Source organism: Chenopodium album, chromosome 11, assembly GCF_948465745.1.
Source record: "Chenopodium album chromosome 11, dcCheAlbu1.1, whole genome shotgun sequence".
Classification (NCBI taxonomy): domain Eukaryota; kingdom Viridiplantae; phylum Streptophyta; class Magnoliopsida; order Caryophyllales; family Amaranthaceae; genus Chenopodium; species Chenopodium album.
This window is the reverse complement of record NC_137844.1, coordinates 38445343-38462146: the sequence shown is the minus strand read 5'-3', so window position 1 is coordinate 38462146 and position 16804 is coordinate 38445343. Positions and strand designations below refer to the sequence as shown.

Genomic DNA, 16804 nt, shown 5'->3' with positions numbered 1-16804 from the left:
GAAGACACCAGCTAATTAATGCGACCATGTCACATGTGTAATGAGACTAATGACTGAACCCCCTGAAATTAGATTACTTTTTTATTTATTTATTTTTTTATTTTTTTTAACCATTTCTCAGATTTAGTCTCCATGACTAGTAGAATATAAGTTTAATAACTGGATGGCTTCATCATGTATTGTTTATCCCTAAACATATAGACAGTAATGCGTAGATAAAAACAGATTTCGGTCATCATCTAAGTTAGCTTCAGCACAAAGATTGGCTACTTGAGTCAGTAGAAGATCTTATAACAGATACTGACTTTTCACAATCTGAACAAAAAGAAAATTCACAGGCTTCTACATTAACATCTAAATTACAAGCAGCATCCCTCCAAATCCAAGTTACGGCACTAGTAAAAATATTCGCAAATTATACACAGAAGCAAGCAATTTTTCACTTTAATTATCCTTCTCTTTATTTTTTTAACATTACCTATTGGCTTTTAATGAGCTGCATACATTATTAAGGGCGATGATACTCACACATGCCAATTAAAAACACTAAAGATGGATACATCTTTTTTGAACAACATTCTAAAACTGACTAGTTTAGACTATAGAGCATGCCATAAGGGCCCATAACCATGTCATATTTAACAATTTAGATTGACAATTGCAAATCGTTTAAAAATCTAATACTTCCTTATACTCTGGCTTGGCTTCACATAATTCGTCATATGGTTATTTAATTTTTAAGATAGAATTTTCAACAAGCCCCTTTGAGTCCAACTAATACTAGTTACTAAAGCTTAATCATCAACATTCATTGTAGCTCAAACTATGTAGAGAGTAAATCTAGAGCATATGTTGTATATCAAACCCTGTCTACTTACTACTACTATTTTTCATCCTTTCAAATCTAATTTGAAGCAAACTTTTAACACATATCCTGTGGCTTTAAGACCCTCAATTGTTACGAAAAGTTATAAGGCTTGAGTGACAACAAACACAAATCACAGCATTTTATGTCAATACCATCTAAAATTGACATGCATAAAACAAAACAATTCAAGAATGAAAATATATCACAACCATATACAAAATATAGAGATGCAAAAGAACCCATAGTAGAAGAAAGGCAAAATTACAATTTCATAGCAAGCTAACATATTAACAATTGACACAAATCCAACACATTGAGAAGTGATTGTAAGCATAAACCAAACTAAATTAATCAAAGCAAATTCGGAAGGAAATTTAGTTGTGAGTACCTGCCGAGCAAAATGCATCCTTTAATCTTGGAAGAATATAGTCAATGAACCTGGCTAGGTCATTTTACAAGTAAGCTTTCCTTTCTTGAAAGTATTACTTGATGATGTAATAAACCTTCCCGAAAACACAACCTTAGAAGTCGGCGAGCTCCTTGGGAGCTTAAACAAGGACTTACAGAACTTACGTTCCTTCCAGAGTTCTTGTGCTTGAGAATGTTCATCAAACCAAGCACCAAAGTAAAGCTTTCGCAAAACTTTTGCATTGCGTAGGATGCACCTCAGCAACATGAGCCCAGCAGCAATCCCACTAAGTGGTAGTCCGATTATCTTTATCATCTCGAGCTTATTAGCTAGACAGTTTGGTACAATATCTGGTGAGCGCCACATTGTCTGCACCAGTTCGTCAACAAAACCCATCACATCAAATTTCACCCAAATGCTGTAAGTTAGGGAAGCATTGCAGCGAAACCAATAAATCATTCCAACCACTAAAATTAGACCCATCCAAGGTCACTTCAAGACGGACTACATTAAAAAAACATGGGTGGATTTAAATTCAAGACAGAATATATTAATACTCCTGAACACTACAATCCCAAGGTTGGTAATACTAGACATTCCTCTGAAAAATTCAGAAAACCAGTGAAAATCCTCTGCATAATCATTCTCATCTTCTTCCTCGTCCTCCCTCCTCATTTCAATACACGCTTTGATTAATTCAGTTGGAATACGGTGAAAGGTATAAGGTAAAACACAACCACTAATAACAAGATGTGTTAATTCAGGTGCATCAATAGAAACCTGAATAAAACCGGGAATTAGAGCTAGCGTCAACGACTTCAAATTGAGAAAATGCATGCAAATTCAGAGGAGAAACTACATTAGGCGGTAGTCTAGACGTCGTCTCAAACACCAGAGCTAAATCTTGTAAGAACGGGACAAATGTATGCAAAGACCAAACCCAATTAGGCACATTTGAAAGGTTAATCAGAGAAAGCTTCTTCAAATTCGGAAGGTAAAACTAAGTACTTTTATAATCAAAGTTAAGCGGACCAAACAAATGCAAATCTACCAAAGATTGACAACTAAGAAAGGAATCAGGCGTTCGAAAGTGCCCTTCCTCTACACGTGTGTCAATGAAAATGAACTGTTCGACATTTCGGCGAGAAATATGATGAAAGCAGGACTCTACAGCATCAGCATCAGGGTCATCATCATCATGTAAGAAGGCACCCGAATCGAACTCGATTTTGAAAGAGTGGAGTTTCGAGGATGTTAGTTGTAGTAGGATATTGCTGAGGAAGTCGGTGAGGTTTGGTGCATCATCAAGGATGAGATCAAGGCGAGTGACGCCGGTCCGGAGGTAGCGCCATCGGTGGGATAAGACGGAGGTGGAAGCGGCGGTGTTGGTTGGGAGAAGAGAGAGTATGTTGATGAGAATTGTGTCGGGAAGTGAACTCAGACGGTCTTCTTTACGCTGGTGTTTGGCCATTTTTTTCCTGGAGTTGCAGAGGTCAATTGTAGGTTAGTGAGAAATTGAGAATAGTGTGACCCTTGAATAGTTGAATAGGAGGGGATTTTGGGAGGGAAATTTTTGGGTATTTGGCGCCAAAATGAGAAAGTGGGAGCCAAAAATCCCGCTTTTTACTCACTATTTTGGCTTTTAAGATTTTACAGTAGGATTTTTTACTTTAGAAACCAAATCACCCATTAATTTTCATGATTTTTTTTTTTTTTTTTTTTTTAATAACACAAAAGGAAGTATGCATTACCTGGACATAACCCTATTAAAAACTATTAAAGCCTAATGTTCAAGGGCTTGCATATGTGCAAAATGCAATCCTTGAACCAAGTCCAACTACTACACCATAAAATAGTCTTACAGACAAAGTTTGTTAAAAAGCTAGAAGAAGCAGGAGAACTATTCCTAAACAGACTAAGGATCTTGAGATAAAGCTTTGAGATCAGACTCATAAGCTGCTACAGCACTAACAGGGCAAGCAAAGTGATCAAGATGACCTACACTCATAGTCATTGCATACTTTGCTAGATATTGAGCAAGGCAGTTCAGTTCCTTGGGAATAGTGCTAAAGATGATGGTCATTCCCCTGTTGTTGAGGAGACGCGCTACATCAATGATAACAGCTGCTAATTCATCGTGCATATAATCTCCCTCCATGTTGAGGAGGCTTTTGATCTGCTCAGCATTAGCTTCAACCTTTACGAACTTAAGAGGCATGGCTCTAGCATAATTAAGGCCTTCCCTTAACGCATAGAGTTCTGCTCCTAGAGCATTAGGAGCATTATACTTGCTAGAGTAGCCAAAATTCCACTCTCCTTTTGCATTCCTAAAAGTACCACCTCCACCTCCTAATTCTGTAGAAATCCAAGTACCATCTGTGTTTAATTTCAGAAAACTTGGCTTTGGGGGACGCCCGTTGGCAACCTTAGGAACAGAAGGACCCGCTTCATCACCCAATTTTTCTTTCCCTTTCCAAACACCCTGTAAAACAAAAGAATTAATCTGATAATCTATAATAAATCTGTTGAAAACAGAGTTACAATTATAGAGTTCTTCATTGAAGATGACACCATTTCGAAGCTTCTAGATTTGCCACATCCCCATAATGAAAATGCATTTCCATTTAGGAGTTTGTTTGAGGTTATAAGTAATCCAATATGTCCAATCACTATTCATGAAAATGTGGTAGTTAAATTTTGGAGGAGGTTTAAGCTTCATGAAGATCATCTTCCATAGAATAATGGAAGAAACACAGTCTCTAAATAGGTGAATGAAAGTTTCAGCATTGGTTTGACATCTGCAACAAACAACATCAAAATTTGGGATTCTGGAAGAAAGAAGAGAGGCTGTAGGGATAATGGAAAGAACACAATTCCACATGAACATTTTATATTTATAGGGCACTTTAATCTTCCAAAAAGATTTCCAATTAAAAGCAAAGGGAAGAGGAATAGGAGTTGGATTAGTGGAAGTGAAATAAGCAGATTTGATTGTGAAGTTTCCTAACTTGTGAAATTTCCATCTGATTTGATCTGGGGAGGAGGCAGGATCAACCATAGAGATATGGGTACTTAGAATGAGAGAAACAAGATGGGGGGGGGGGGGGAGAAGATACTTGATGTTATCAATGTACCATTTTCCATTTCTAATAACATTGGAGACTCTCCAGTGGCATTTGGACTGAGGGACATCTGTGTCAATGACTTGATAAAGAGGAGCTTCACCCACCCAATGATGGTACCATAAGGATGTGTCTTCCCCATTACCTATTCTAATAATAATCCCTTTGAAAAGTAAATCTCTACCTTTAAGGATATCCTTCCAAATGGAAGATTGGGATGAGTTGGGAATGCAATCTTGTAGATTGCTTCTTCTCACATACTTATCTTTTAAAATTCTAACCCAAAGTTTATCAGGTTTTGTCAAGAAGATCCAACCCAATTTGGCCGTAAAAGAAAGGTTCCAATCTCTCAAAGATCTCAAGCCTAACCCTCCCAAGGCTGTGGGAATAACAACATTACCCCATTTTGTCCTAGGAGTGTATCTAACAGCTTCTGTCCTATTCCAAAGGAATCTTTTATAATGCTTTTCCAGATCTGTAAGGATAGAATCAGGAAGAAGATTAGTTTGCATGGCATGAACAGGGTAAGAATTGAGGACAGATTTTATGAGAGTACATCTTCCTGCCATATTCAAGAGCTTAGCTTGCCAACCTCTTATCTTATCCATAGACTTAGCTATTAATTCCCAATAATCTCCCTTTTTCAATTTGTTTGGTCTTATGTTAACACCTAGTTATTTTCCAAATGAAAGACTAGATCTGAATTTACACAAAGTGGAAAGATGCTTCCTAACATTATAGTCCATTTTAGGAGGGAAAATAATACTGGACTTTAAGTCATTAACTTTTAGACCAGAAAAAGCACCAAAATCCTCTAAAGTGGAAATCATAGTTGACAAATTATGAACATTAGCAGTCCCAAAAAGGAAGACATCATTAGCATAAAAAAGGTGGGAAAGACTATAATTTTTAGATATCCTTAGAGGCTTCCAAAAACCACCCTTAACACTCTCTTCAATTAGAAGAGATAACCTTTCCATACACAACACAAAGAGATATGAAGAAAGAGGGTCCCCTTGTCTAATACCCCTAGAAGGTCTAAAGCTACTAGTGATCTCACGATTCCATTAAACAGAAATATTTATAGATGACACACAATGCATAATCAGTCTAATAGAAGAATTTGGGAAGTCAAAACATTTGAGAGTATCAGCAATGAAAGACCACTGAAGACAATCATAGGCCTTATCTAAGTCTAGCTTCAAAGCCATAATGTTTTTATTCTTCTTGCACTTATGAAAGATGTGAGCGACTTCTTTTATAAGAATGATATTATCCTCCATACATCTATTTTTAATAAAACTAGTTTGAAAAGGACTAATCACTCTATGCAAAATAGATTTCATTCTTGAAGAAAGGATTTTAGTAACCAATTTATAGATGGTATTACAAAGGCCAATTGGTCTAAAATCATTCATGGTAATAGGATGATCTTTTTTGGGGATAAGAGAGATATAAGAATGATTCAAATCCTCTGGGATAATAGAAGTCCTAAAGTTAGAGGCTATAAACTCATGGATAGATGATCCCAAATCATTCCAAAAGTGTTGGTAAAAAAGAGGTTGGATACCATCTGGTCCAGGACTTTTAATAGGGTCCATTCTAAAAAGATTAGATTTGACCACATCCAAAGAAGGAATACAGGAGAGAAGCTCTTGATCAGAGAGATTAAGAGAAGTAATGGAGACACAGGGGAGAGAAGATTGACTACTTATGGAGCTAGTAAATAAAGATATGAAATGAGATCTAGCTAGGTCCTTAAGTAACATATGATCTTCTATCAAAGCACCTAAAGATTTTGTCAAAGCAACAATCTTACTTCTACTCTTTTTGACTTTAGCAATAATATGGAAATATTTAGTATTGAAATCACCAAATTTTCTCCAATTAATGCCTGCTTTTTGAGCCCAGATGATTCTTTCCATCTTATAAATACCATTTAAATCTAGGAGAAGAGATTTCTCAAGATTCACAAGGAAAGCAGAATATTTTGTGGCTAAAGAAAGTTGAATGCCATTTATTCTAGCTAACAAAATCTTTTTCTTTTTATTCAAATTACCAAAAACATTATTATTCCAAGAAAGGGCATTTTGAAGAAAATTGAACCTAGCTTCCAAGAAAGGTATAAGAATGTCATTATTAACCCAATTAGAAATGAAGAAGTCCTTAAAATCTTTGTGTTGGAGCCACACTTCTTTACACCTAAAGGGAAAAGGTCCTTTAGGTCTTTCAGCACATAAACTAATCAAGATAGGGCAATGATCAGAATATGTCTTGACAAGATTAGTAACAGATACCCGAGGGAAAGCTTCTATGAAAGCAGCATTGACAATAGCTCTATCCAATCTCTCTCTGATTAGGGCTCTTCCATGCCTTGCATTCTCCCAAGTGTAAGGGTTACCAATAGCATGAAAATCCATCAAGCCTGCCTTATTGGTGAAATTTGTGTAATCCTTGCATTGAGAAGATCGAAAAGGTCTCCCCCCTTGCTTTTCTCCTTGAGTACTGACTTCATTCATATCCCCAACAACTAACCAAGGTGTGGCAGGAAAAGGGACATTGCTTTGCATTTCATTCCAAAAAGCATGCCTTTCCCTAGCAACACTAGGGGCATGCATTCTTGTGATAAGTGCTTCTGATTTATGGTTATAAAACTTAAAAAGGGAATGGAATTTGTGATGATCATTATCATACAAGATCAGATCAATAGTTGCTTTAAAGAACAGACATATTCCCCCTTTGAGACCTCTGGCAGGAATAACCCTCTTATCATGAAACCCTAACTGCTTCATAAGATCAGAAGCCTTTCCAACATCACACTTGGTTTCAAGTAGTATTATGATATCAAGCCTATGCATTTTAACTAAGTCCCATGCATGAGATAGAAAATCATCATTATTGACACCTCTAACATTCCAAACTATCAACTTCATTTTTAAGTTAGGAAGGGGTCTTTGAGGACATAATTTAGGTAAATCACCTGGGAGATGGTTGATCGGAAGGAAGAATTCCTCCCAATCCCTCCAATGTTGCCAGTGACCCAACCCGTGGACATCCTCCACCTTTATTGGTGATATGTAACTCCCGAGAGATGGCAATATCCTGGAGTGTTCCTCCTGAGCTAGAATTTGGACTTGAATCCCTAATACCTCCCCTTAAGTCTGATAGATTTTCATGAGTTGAAAGAACTATTTAAACAAAGAGTGGGTCCTTTTTTTTTTTGGAAGGCATAAAGACTTAGGGTTTATTCTGATTTACTGAACTAAACTGATTAGAGCTGAAATAAATTATATATGACAGAAGGAAATTAGGAAATAAATTAAACTAAACTGATTGGAGCTGAACTGAACTGAAATTAAGCAAGAGAACATGCCCTTAAAGAGTGGGTCTGGGTTAATCATAGAGATAAATATAATAATTTGTTTATCAAATGACAATTATATAAATACTGAGTGTTGGATATCGTGTTGTATTTACTCTTTTTGTTAGTTGTGTATGAAGGTAAATAAGACTCCTCTCCAATACATTAACCAAAAGGATGGCAGTGTTGGTTCCTGGAGTTAAAACATTTTAGATAACTCTTATGAATATTATTTGGATAATTATACCCTCTACCTTATTTGTCCTCATTAATGTCACTCCATAATTACTTTTTTTTTTTTAACTCTTAAAAATAGTGTGGATATTTATACTCCTAAAAAAATATGTTTGCACAATTAACAACTAAATTTGTGACATAAACAAATCGAAAAAAAAAGTTCATGTAGTCGAAAAAAAAAATATCATGTAGCCGACCCCTCTAATCGGATTAAGGCGTTCAAGGCAAAGAAGAAGAAGATTTAGGCCTTGTTTGGTAAAGAGCTTTTTATAGAGTTTTTAGCTTATTTTGCTCAATTAAATATTTGTCCAATTAAACAAACTAATTTGGGTGTTTGGTAAATAACTTATTAAAAGAGCTTTTTGGGCTCAAAAAGCTCTTTTAGAAAAAGCTCATTATAAGAGCTTTTTAAAATTAGTTTATTGAGCATTTAGCTTTTTGTCTCTTAAATATACTAAAAAAGCTAACAATTAATAGCTATTTACCAAACACTTTTATACAATCAACTAATTATAACCAACTAGTTAAACCAGGTAATATAACCAGCTAGTCAAATTAGCTAATATAATCAGCTATAAGATAATTACCAAATAGGGCCTTAATCATATATGTCTAAGGTGAAACTAGTACATTGACATTTTATTTTTTTTGAAAAAGTAAGATACACGGAGGAGTTTAGGTACATTAGCATGTATGTCGAGTTTAATTGTGTCAGAAGAAGTATTAACCTTGATATTTGGCATAACCAAAGAAGGTAGTTCAAATATATCATCAATTGACCTTGAACCTCAGCTTAGCAAAATCATTTCAATTGCAATTTCACTATCCAATCTCCTTATTCTTTTTATTCCCCATGAATATGTCATTATTGAATTTCTCGAGTCTATTTTCTAAGGGTGTTTGATCAATATGATCATCCATGAACCTACCACACAACTTCTGAATTTTGATCATCCATATATCCGTCGTCTAAAGCTTTGCAAAATATTCAAATAATCAAATGATGATGGTAGCACTTATGCATTGGTTCTTCTCAAGCTTCGAAGAGAGGATCTATTGTAGTTGAGTTAGAATACGATTGTTCTGCAGTCAGTTGGATACTTCAAAACTAGGATGTTGTAATAATCGAGTCAGACCAGATTCATCATAGCCAACTAGCTCAAATCAGTCTGTTACTTCACCACCAACTGACGGCTCAGCTAAATCCACCTCTGTTCCAAAGGCGTTGAACTATACCTGATTGACTTTACAGATTTATAGGTCCATATCTGAGGTCACTTAACCAAGCAAGTTACAGCATCTCTTTGCTAAACTAAGGCTACTTATGTTGCCTGTAAGTGAAGAGAGATTACAATAACAGTATATAGTAAAACCTGTATGATATTCTTTCAAATTCTAAACTACATCAAGCAAAGTTCTCAAATAATACTCTACCATGAATAAAGTGCATCAAGTCACCAAGTAACTTCAAAATCAAGTAACATAGTAAACGACTCATGAGGGATTTAGGGAGTGCAAAATAAAAAAGGCATAGGTGTTTTGCTCTACAAAAATTATCAAATAAGCCTTCAGTACGCTGCAGAAATAACAAATAAGCCTTCAGTAACCTACTTTATCAGAAAAGAATTATCTTCAGTTCTGACAAATTTCCTTTGCATCATTCTAAAACCAGGAGGTTCTCGGAAAAATTTAAGCACCAAGATTCTTGAGTGCATTGAAAAATTTCATACAAGGACTTGTTTGACTTGCACACAAAAGGAACTGATATCGATCCCTACATGTAGCTTAGTAAAAATTCATATCTAAATCTCAAGGAGATTAAGAAAATTGTTTAGATTAAGGATAATGATGGCCATCACTTAAGCTTAAAAAGGCCTGACAAGGATTCATTGTGCACCACAGTACAGTACATAGCCACATACTATCAACCAACCAGAAGCTATATATTCGCTACCCTTTTCGCTTTCCTTCCCCTTATTAACCCCTTCTCTCAACACATTCTTTATTTTGCCCCACTACCTCACTCCTAAAGGAATTTTTTTTTATAAATGTTCATGAACACAGGCTAAAATAGCCTCCAAACATTTCAGATGACATGTCAGGAGGCAAAATATTCACTTGATCTGTTTTCTAGACTCATTGGTGGGATAAGTGCTTAGATACACTAGTGTCTAATGTCAAGGAAGCTTAGGACATAAAATTAGTCACATGAAGCTGGTTTCTTAAAAAATTAACTCCATCACCGCGCTTTCTAAAAAGTAAGCAATCATAACCAACTTCTGTTCTTGATCAATGCTCCATTGTAGGAAAATTTCAATTGACATTGATATGAATTTTTTTTTTTTTTTTTTTGACAGAGATATGATAAATTCAGTTAAGAAAAGGATCGAGTGGTTTTTATTTATTTAATTATATGCATAATTATTGCAAATTGCATAAGTATAGTTACTTCATTTTGCATGTAAAAAGGGAGGAAAAGGCTGGTTATTAAAAACCTGACACGTCTGTCAGCTTGACGAAGTTAGAAATTTGCTTCATTTATCATATCATATGATGTAATTTAACCAAAAAGTTTGGGAGATAATGAGCTGGGATTGACGATATCAGTCCTTTTGATGAACAAGTGCATATAGACCAAGTGAGACAATACATGGCATGGCTTAAATCACACTTTTAATGCTCATTTTCTTGCACATTCCTAGAACATTATCATAGTAAATCATGTCCAGTAGCATTATAAAATCAACATGTATAGAGTAAAACATTTTGAATCACACATACACCATAACCATACCATATAGAGAAGCAAAATAATAGAATATAATAGAGACGGATTCATGCATAACAATGTTTTGTACAATGATGCACTCACACTACAAGAAGTGATTATAAGCATACACCAAACCATACAAGAAATTTAAATGGAAATTGAGTAGTCAATACCCACTATTGATATGCTTGAATTTAGCCCTTTTATAAGCAAGAAGTTGCAAAACTTTAGTTGGCATTACTCAGAATGCACGCTTAGCAACTTCAGCTTGTCATCAAAGCCCTTCAGTTGCACTATTTGTATTGTTTTGAGCTTACTTTCCAAGCAATCATGTACAACTCTGGTGCACACCAAATCTCTGAAAAAACCAGTTAATTTGTCAATTCAATTGAGTACTAGGAAAATAAATTAATAATTCACAGGCTTCTGAACAATCATCTGAGTTTTAAGTTGCATCCCTCCATCACATAAGAGTTACGGCATTAGAAATTAACACAAAGAAGCAAGCAGTTTGTTTCTCATTTTAATTATCCTTCTCTTTAGTTTTTTACCTTTACCTATTGGCTTAGTGAGTTGCATACATTATTTAAGGGCTATGATACTCACACACGTCGATTACAAACACTAAAGATGGATACATATTTGTGGACAGCATATAGCTACAAATTCATATTCTTTCACATTTGTAAACTGACTAGTATAGAGGATGGCATTTTGAGTCACATAACCACCATAACCATTCATATATATAGAGGCACATGACTAAAACTTACTTAAATAATTATAATATTAAAGATTATAACATAAAAATAATAAAAAATATGAATAAATAGCAAGGTTTTAGGTAGATGATACACATCAAACAAACACTTTTTTAATGGTAAGGTGAACACTGGCCAAATCTTAGCCCTCACAGTTTTTTTGGTCCATTATTTTCAGGTACATGGAAGTAGATGGGAGGGTAAGGGAATTCCTACCCCAAGTACCCTCACATGGTAGGATTCGAACCCTATACCCCAAGAACCTTACCAAGTGAGCCAACACTTAGTTGCTACATCAAACGAACACTTATAGTGATTTCAGGCATAAAATAAACTATTCTATACATCAAAAGATCAAGAAACTAGAAATCGATACCTATATCATATGTCAAATAGACCGGAGATTTCACATATAAGTTTTCCGTTTTTCCAGTCATTACTTGAAGCACTAAACAACCCACATAAACTAAACACAATCTCACATGTTGAAGATGCCCTGGCTAGCTGGAACAATGGCTTACAAAATTTACACACATTCCATAGTTGAGCTTCTTTGTCTCTCTGGATGTAACCAAATTCTATACACTCTACCTGAAGTTTTTCCAAATCAAGGGCATTGCTTAGAATGTACCCTATCAGCACGAGTTCATCATCAATTACTTTTACTCTGGATATTTCTATTGTCTTCAACTTACTTAAACACTTCGGTACACACCAATTCACGGGATCCATTACAAGATCAGAATCCGTATTTAGGCACACCTTAAGATGCCTTAAGTTAGGAAAACATTTCATACAAATTAGCAAATCCTTCCAACCAACATAATTTAAATTCGTTTCAAGACGTATGAGATTAGGAAAAGTTATCCTAACCTCGAGAATTGCAGAGTTAAGGTATCGATATATGTTGGTCAGTTCATTATCCTCTAGCCTTAGTGTAAGATCTGTTCAGATATTAATTTCATGCCTTATAATCTTTATCCAAATCTTATATGGTTGGATAGATCTTGAAATTATCTTTCCAATGATATATTATAATATTAATTCCGAGGTATAACGGAAAAGATATAAAAGAAATACGAAACTTTATTCAAAACTGTCCCACTATTTCGGCCATATATTTTTATCTACAAAATATTTTAATCTGATTCTAATTGGGTTGGAAAGTAGACTTCAATAGCTTTCCAAAAACATAGTATATGCCTTATTTAGACTTCTGGATCAAAAGATATGATAAAAACAAAATTCACAAAAACTGCTGTCTACGAGTTTTATTTTGATTCGAATTCGAATTCTTTTCTTAATTCTTCGACCCTCTTTTTTCCTATAAATAGAGGTCATATCTCCCTCCTTTCAATCATCAACAATCTTGATCCACAACCATAATAATTCTCTAATTCTCTTCTCTCTCTCAAGCAATAGCTTACTCTTTCTCCCTTTAGCTTTCTAAACTAGCCATTTTCAAAATGCAATACCGCATTCACAAGTCTTAGACACACCTAGCCAAACTCAAAGTTGCCTTCGCCCTAGACGTGAAAGGTTGATAATTTCTGAGGATTTGGTCCCAAATCCCTATTTCAATTATTTAATTTAATTATTTAATTTATTATTTATTGAAGTTTACTAACGCGTGTATCTTGTTATTAGAAAGAAGTACGAGGCATCAAAGTAAGTAATTTAATTACTTATCTATTATGTCGATGTAGAAAGCACGCTTAGATTTTATTACTTCCTAGTATCATTTTAGGATGTTATTGTTGCTTTCTAGTATCATGTTTAGGATGTTTCCTATGCTTTCTAATATCATATCAATATCATGTTAGTATCATGTTAGGGCTAAAGCTTTGATCTTTATTGTTTAGTGACATGCTAGGGATTGTTATTAATCTTGTTATTATTATGTCTAGGATCTTGCTATTACTATTGAGCTTTAACGATGATATGATTATGATGTTGATTATTATGATTAATATCATGTTGCTTGATGTTTATTTATTGTTATTGCTTGTTCACGCCTTTTATGCAGGTTTAAAGGGAATTTGTACTTGAAATCACGCCTAATAAGATAATTAATAATTTGGTTTAGGCTAATATGATTTTAATTCAAGTGATCGCCAATAATAGATTTATTTATGCATTAATATTCAACCAACATAGATTAAACAGGTTTAGGGTTAATCTAATGATTGTATGTTAGTCAGAAAGCGCACATGAATATGAGAAGAATACAGTAGAGGCCTATTTTTAGGGCGGGTTCTTTCTCTTTTAGATTGGATTCGTACCTTCATCCCCGAATATCCAGTCTTGGTTCCAGACCACTATGGAGTTAGTGATCTCTAGGATCGTGAAGGGGTGTAACCTTCACCCTGTGAACGGTTTACAAGTTCCTAAAACTTGTTGGCGACTCTTTTACTCTCGTTTCCTTCCCTTTGGACGCCACCATGCTTAAATGTATGATCACAGTGGGTTTCAAGTTTGTGATGCTTGAAATATTCCCTATAGCAATGATTTTAAATTCGATGCTGATATATTCAGAACAATTTGGTGTTTGGGTTGGGTTATGTAATCGCTAACTATCAAATCGGCTTCAATCAAACTTTGACAAGACCTAAATAGACTCCCTAAACATTTAGAGCCATTAACAAGATAATTTAGACTGAATTTCTCAAATTGGGAAGTTGAGTATCAGCATTTTCTGGTAACTCAAACTGAATCACACCTTTTAATATCAAAACCACTAGATACTTACAAGAAAACAGAAACCCAGGAATGGTAAAGTAATCCATATTACCAGGTTTCACTTCGATAATGATTTCCTCCACGTTTCGGCTACAAATTTCACAAAAACATGAATCTGCAACACCAGGGTTACGAAAGTGGGACAACAAACTTAACTGAAGTTTGAAAGTACGGAGGGTCTGAGTGGTCAATTGTCGGACGATGTCGACGACAACGGTGGAGAATTTGTCTAAGGTTTGTTTGGAAACGTAGTTTCCGTCATTGTCGAATGTGAAATCTGTGATAGCAGTCCAAAGGTAACGCCATCGATGGGATAAGGTGGAGGTGGCAATGGCGGAATTGATTTGGAGACGAGAGAGTATATTGGTAATGACATCATCTGGAAGTGACCTCAACCTGTCTTCCTTGCTCAACCTCATGCGTTGTGCTCTGACGTAGTACTTTGTATTTCTGCTATCACCCATTCTCGAATTCTCCTCACTATAGGTAGCAATGTAGAATTGTGTTAGTTACCTGCTTACCTCATTAGTTATACGAGTTCAAAAAACCCTCTTATTTCCTTTCTTTGTTTCTCGTCATTTTGTCAATTTTATCTCTTAAACTCCCACCATTTCGTAATAATCTTATTGCATAAAATTTAAAGAAAATTATAATTCATATTTGGTAATCGGTATTATAACTATCTTGCAGGACATCCGAAAAACCCCGAAAACACTGAGCAAAAAATTAGAAACATGACTAATCCGATTATAGACATGTGAAGCAAACCACACATAAAAATCCCAAGCATCATCATCACGCTCGAATTCACTTTTATACATGTTTTCAACTATATTCCTAGTTTGCTCATTGATACCACAATAACAAAGCTCACAAGTCTCCTATGGCCAACATCAATTATAGTCCACAAATCTCTTAAATATATTGAAATATATTGTCATATTAAGGAAATGAGATATATGTCACTATCTTTTTTAAAAAAAACAAATAAAAAAAAGTATCTAGAAAACCTAGACTCAAACAATTAAAAACATTCCAGCAAAGACACTATTTCCCATCATATCAAACACGAGTCAAGAAAAAGTTAATTAAGTCAGTTCTATACCAAACAAGGGACAAAGATAACTTCATTATTAGTTTATTACGAATCTCCTATCTCTATCCTCCTTTCTTATCCCTCGTATCCCATTCCCCTAAAGGCCCAAGGCTACAACCAAATGTCCCTTTAAAACCCCTACTGGTGTTAATTAGAGGTTTAAAGGTAGAATTGCTACTGATGTTACTAGTTGTACCTTTTTTAAACCAAAAATATGCCATTTTTGCCAAACTACGGCTCCCTCCTTCCAACTTCTTTTCTTCACAAATGAAACTCCATAAGATTGATACCAAAACCAGCAACAATGGCAGACAATGCCACCGGAAGCTAAACAACTACGAACAAGATGAATTGAGCTCACTATCAGACTCCATTCTTACCAACATACTCTCTCTCCTCCCAATCAATTCCGCCGCCACCACCACCTTCTTATCTCGCCGACGGCACCATCTTTGGACCGCGGTCACCTCTTTCCAATCCGACTTCGATCTCTCCCAAGAACCTTCAAACCAAAATCCTCTCAATCATCAACAACATCCTACAACTGCTGATTTCCCTGAAACTCCATGGATTTCATCTGGTGTTGATGTGGATCTCTTAAGACGCTCACAAGGCTCTCAAGCTATAATAACATTAGATCTTCGGATTTTAACAAGAACTAAAGAAATTACACGAAAATTAAAAGGATATTACTCTAATTCTAGCAGGAATAGATGGTCTTTTCCTAGTCGCAACTAGAAGATGATCACGAGTCGCAAAAAGTGATGTTTTTTATTAACAATCAAACGAGCAACGCTTAAAGGAATAATTCCCATAACAAATCTCTCTCATTATTAAACTATTATTGACATACACCCATATTTATAGGGTGACAAATCGTACAAAGATAAGATAGGAAACTAATAATTATATCCTAAAATAAGATAAAATATTAAGAATCCTAATCCTAATATATCTACTAATCATATTTTAACTAACTACTAATCTATCCTAACATAAATAAATTAAATAAATAAATATCCTAATGGCTAAAACTCTTAAAGCCTAAAAATAGGAAAAATCCTTTCAAGTGAAAGGTAAAAACCCATAGGCAAAAATCCTAATAATTAATAATAACTAAAAGATAGTGTAGGCTTTCTTAAAATTCCATGAATTTTCAAGAATACCCATATTGGTCTATTGCTCCCGCATCAGGTGTTCCCATCAGAATCTAACTTAGATCAACCTGAAGCAACTGAACAATGCTTTCGAATGATTCTCCGACGAAATGTAGAGCAGATTGTCTTCAATGTGGGGGATAGGAGTTTCTTTAGGGTTCCTGCTTCTTGTCTGTTTGATTTGCAGTCTCTGGTAATTTTGAAATTGATTGGTATGCTTAAGATTAAATTACCTGAAAAAACAACTATTCAGCTTCCTAATTTGAAGAAACTCAATTTATGTG

The 16804-nt window shown here is 35.0% G+C and overlaps 2 protein-coding genes across 2 annotated transcripts; both read right to left on the bottom strand.

Annotated features, from left to right (window-relative positions):
- Positions 1-3192: 3192 nt before the first annotated feature.
- On the bottom strand, positions 3193-5007 carry LOC145566595 (uncharacterized). Its single transcript, XM_081625965.1, has 2 exons — positions 4394-5007; positions 3193-3799 (listed from the first exon to the last, which is right to left on the bottom strand). Exons 1-2 carry the CDS (start codon positions 5005-5007, stop codon positions 3193-3195), a joined length of 1221 nt encoding a protein of 406 aa, XP_081482091.1.
- Positions 5008-14179: 9172 nt separating this feature from the next.
- On the bottom strand, positions 14180-14731 carry LOC145566594 (F-box/FBD/LRR-repeat protein At1g13570-like). The gene has a single exon (XM_081625964.1). The coding sequence runs from the start codon at positions 14729-14731 to the stop codon at positions 14180-14182; it is 552 nt and encodes a 183-aa protein (XP_081482090.1).
- Between the last annotated feature and the right edge of the window lie 2073 nt (positions 14732-16804).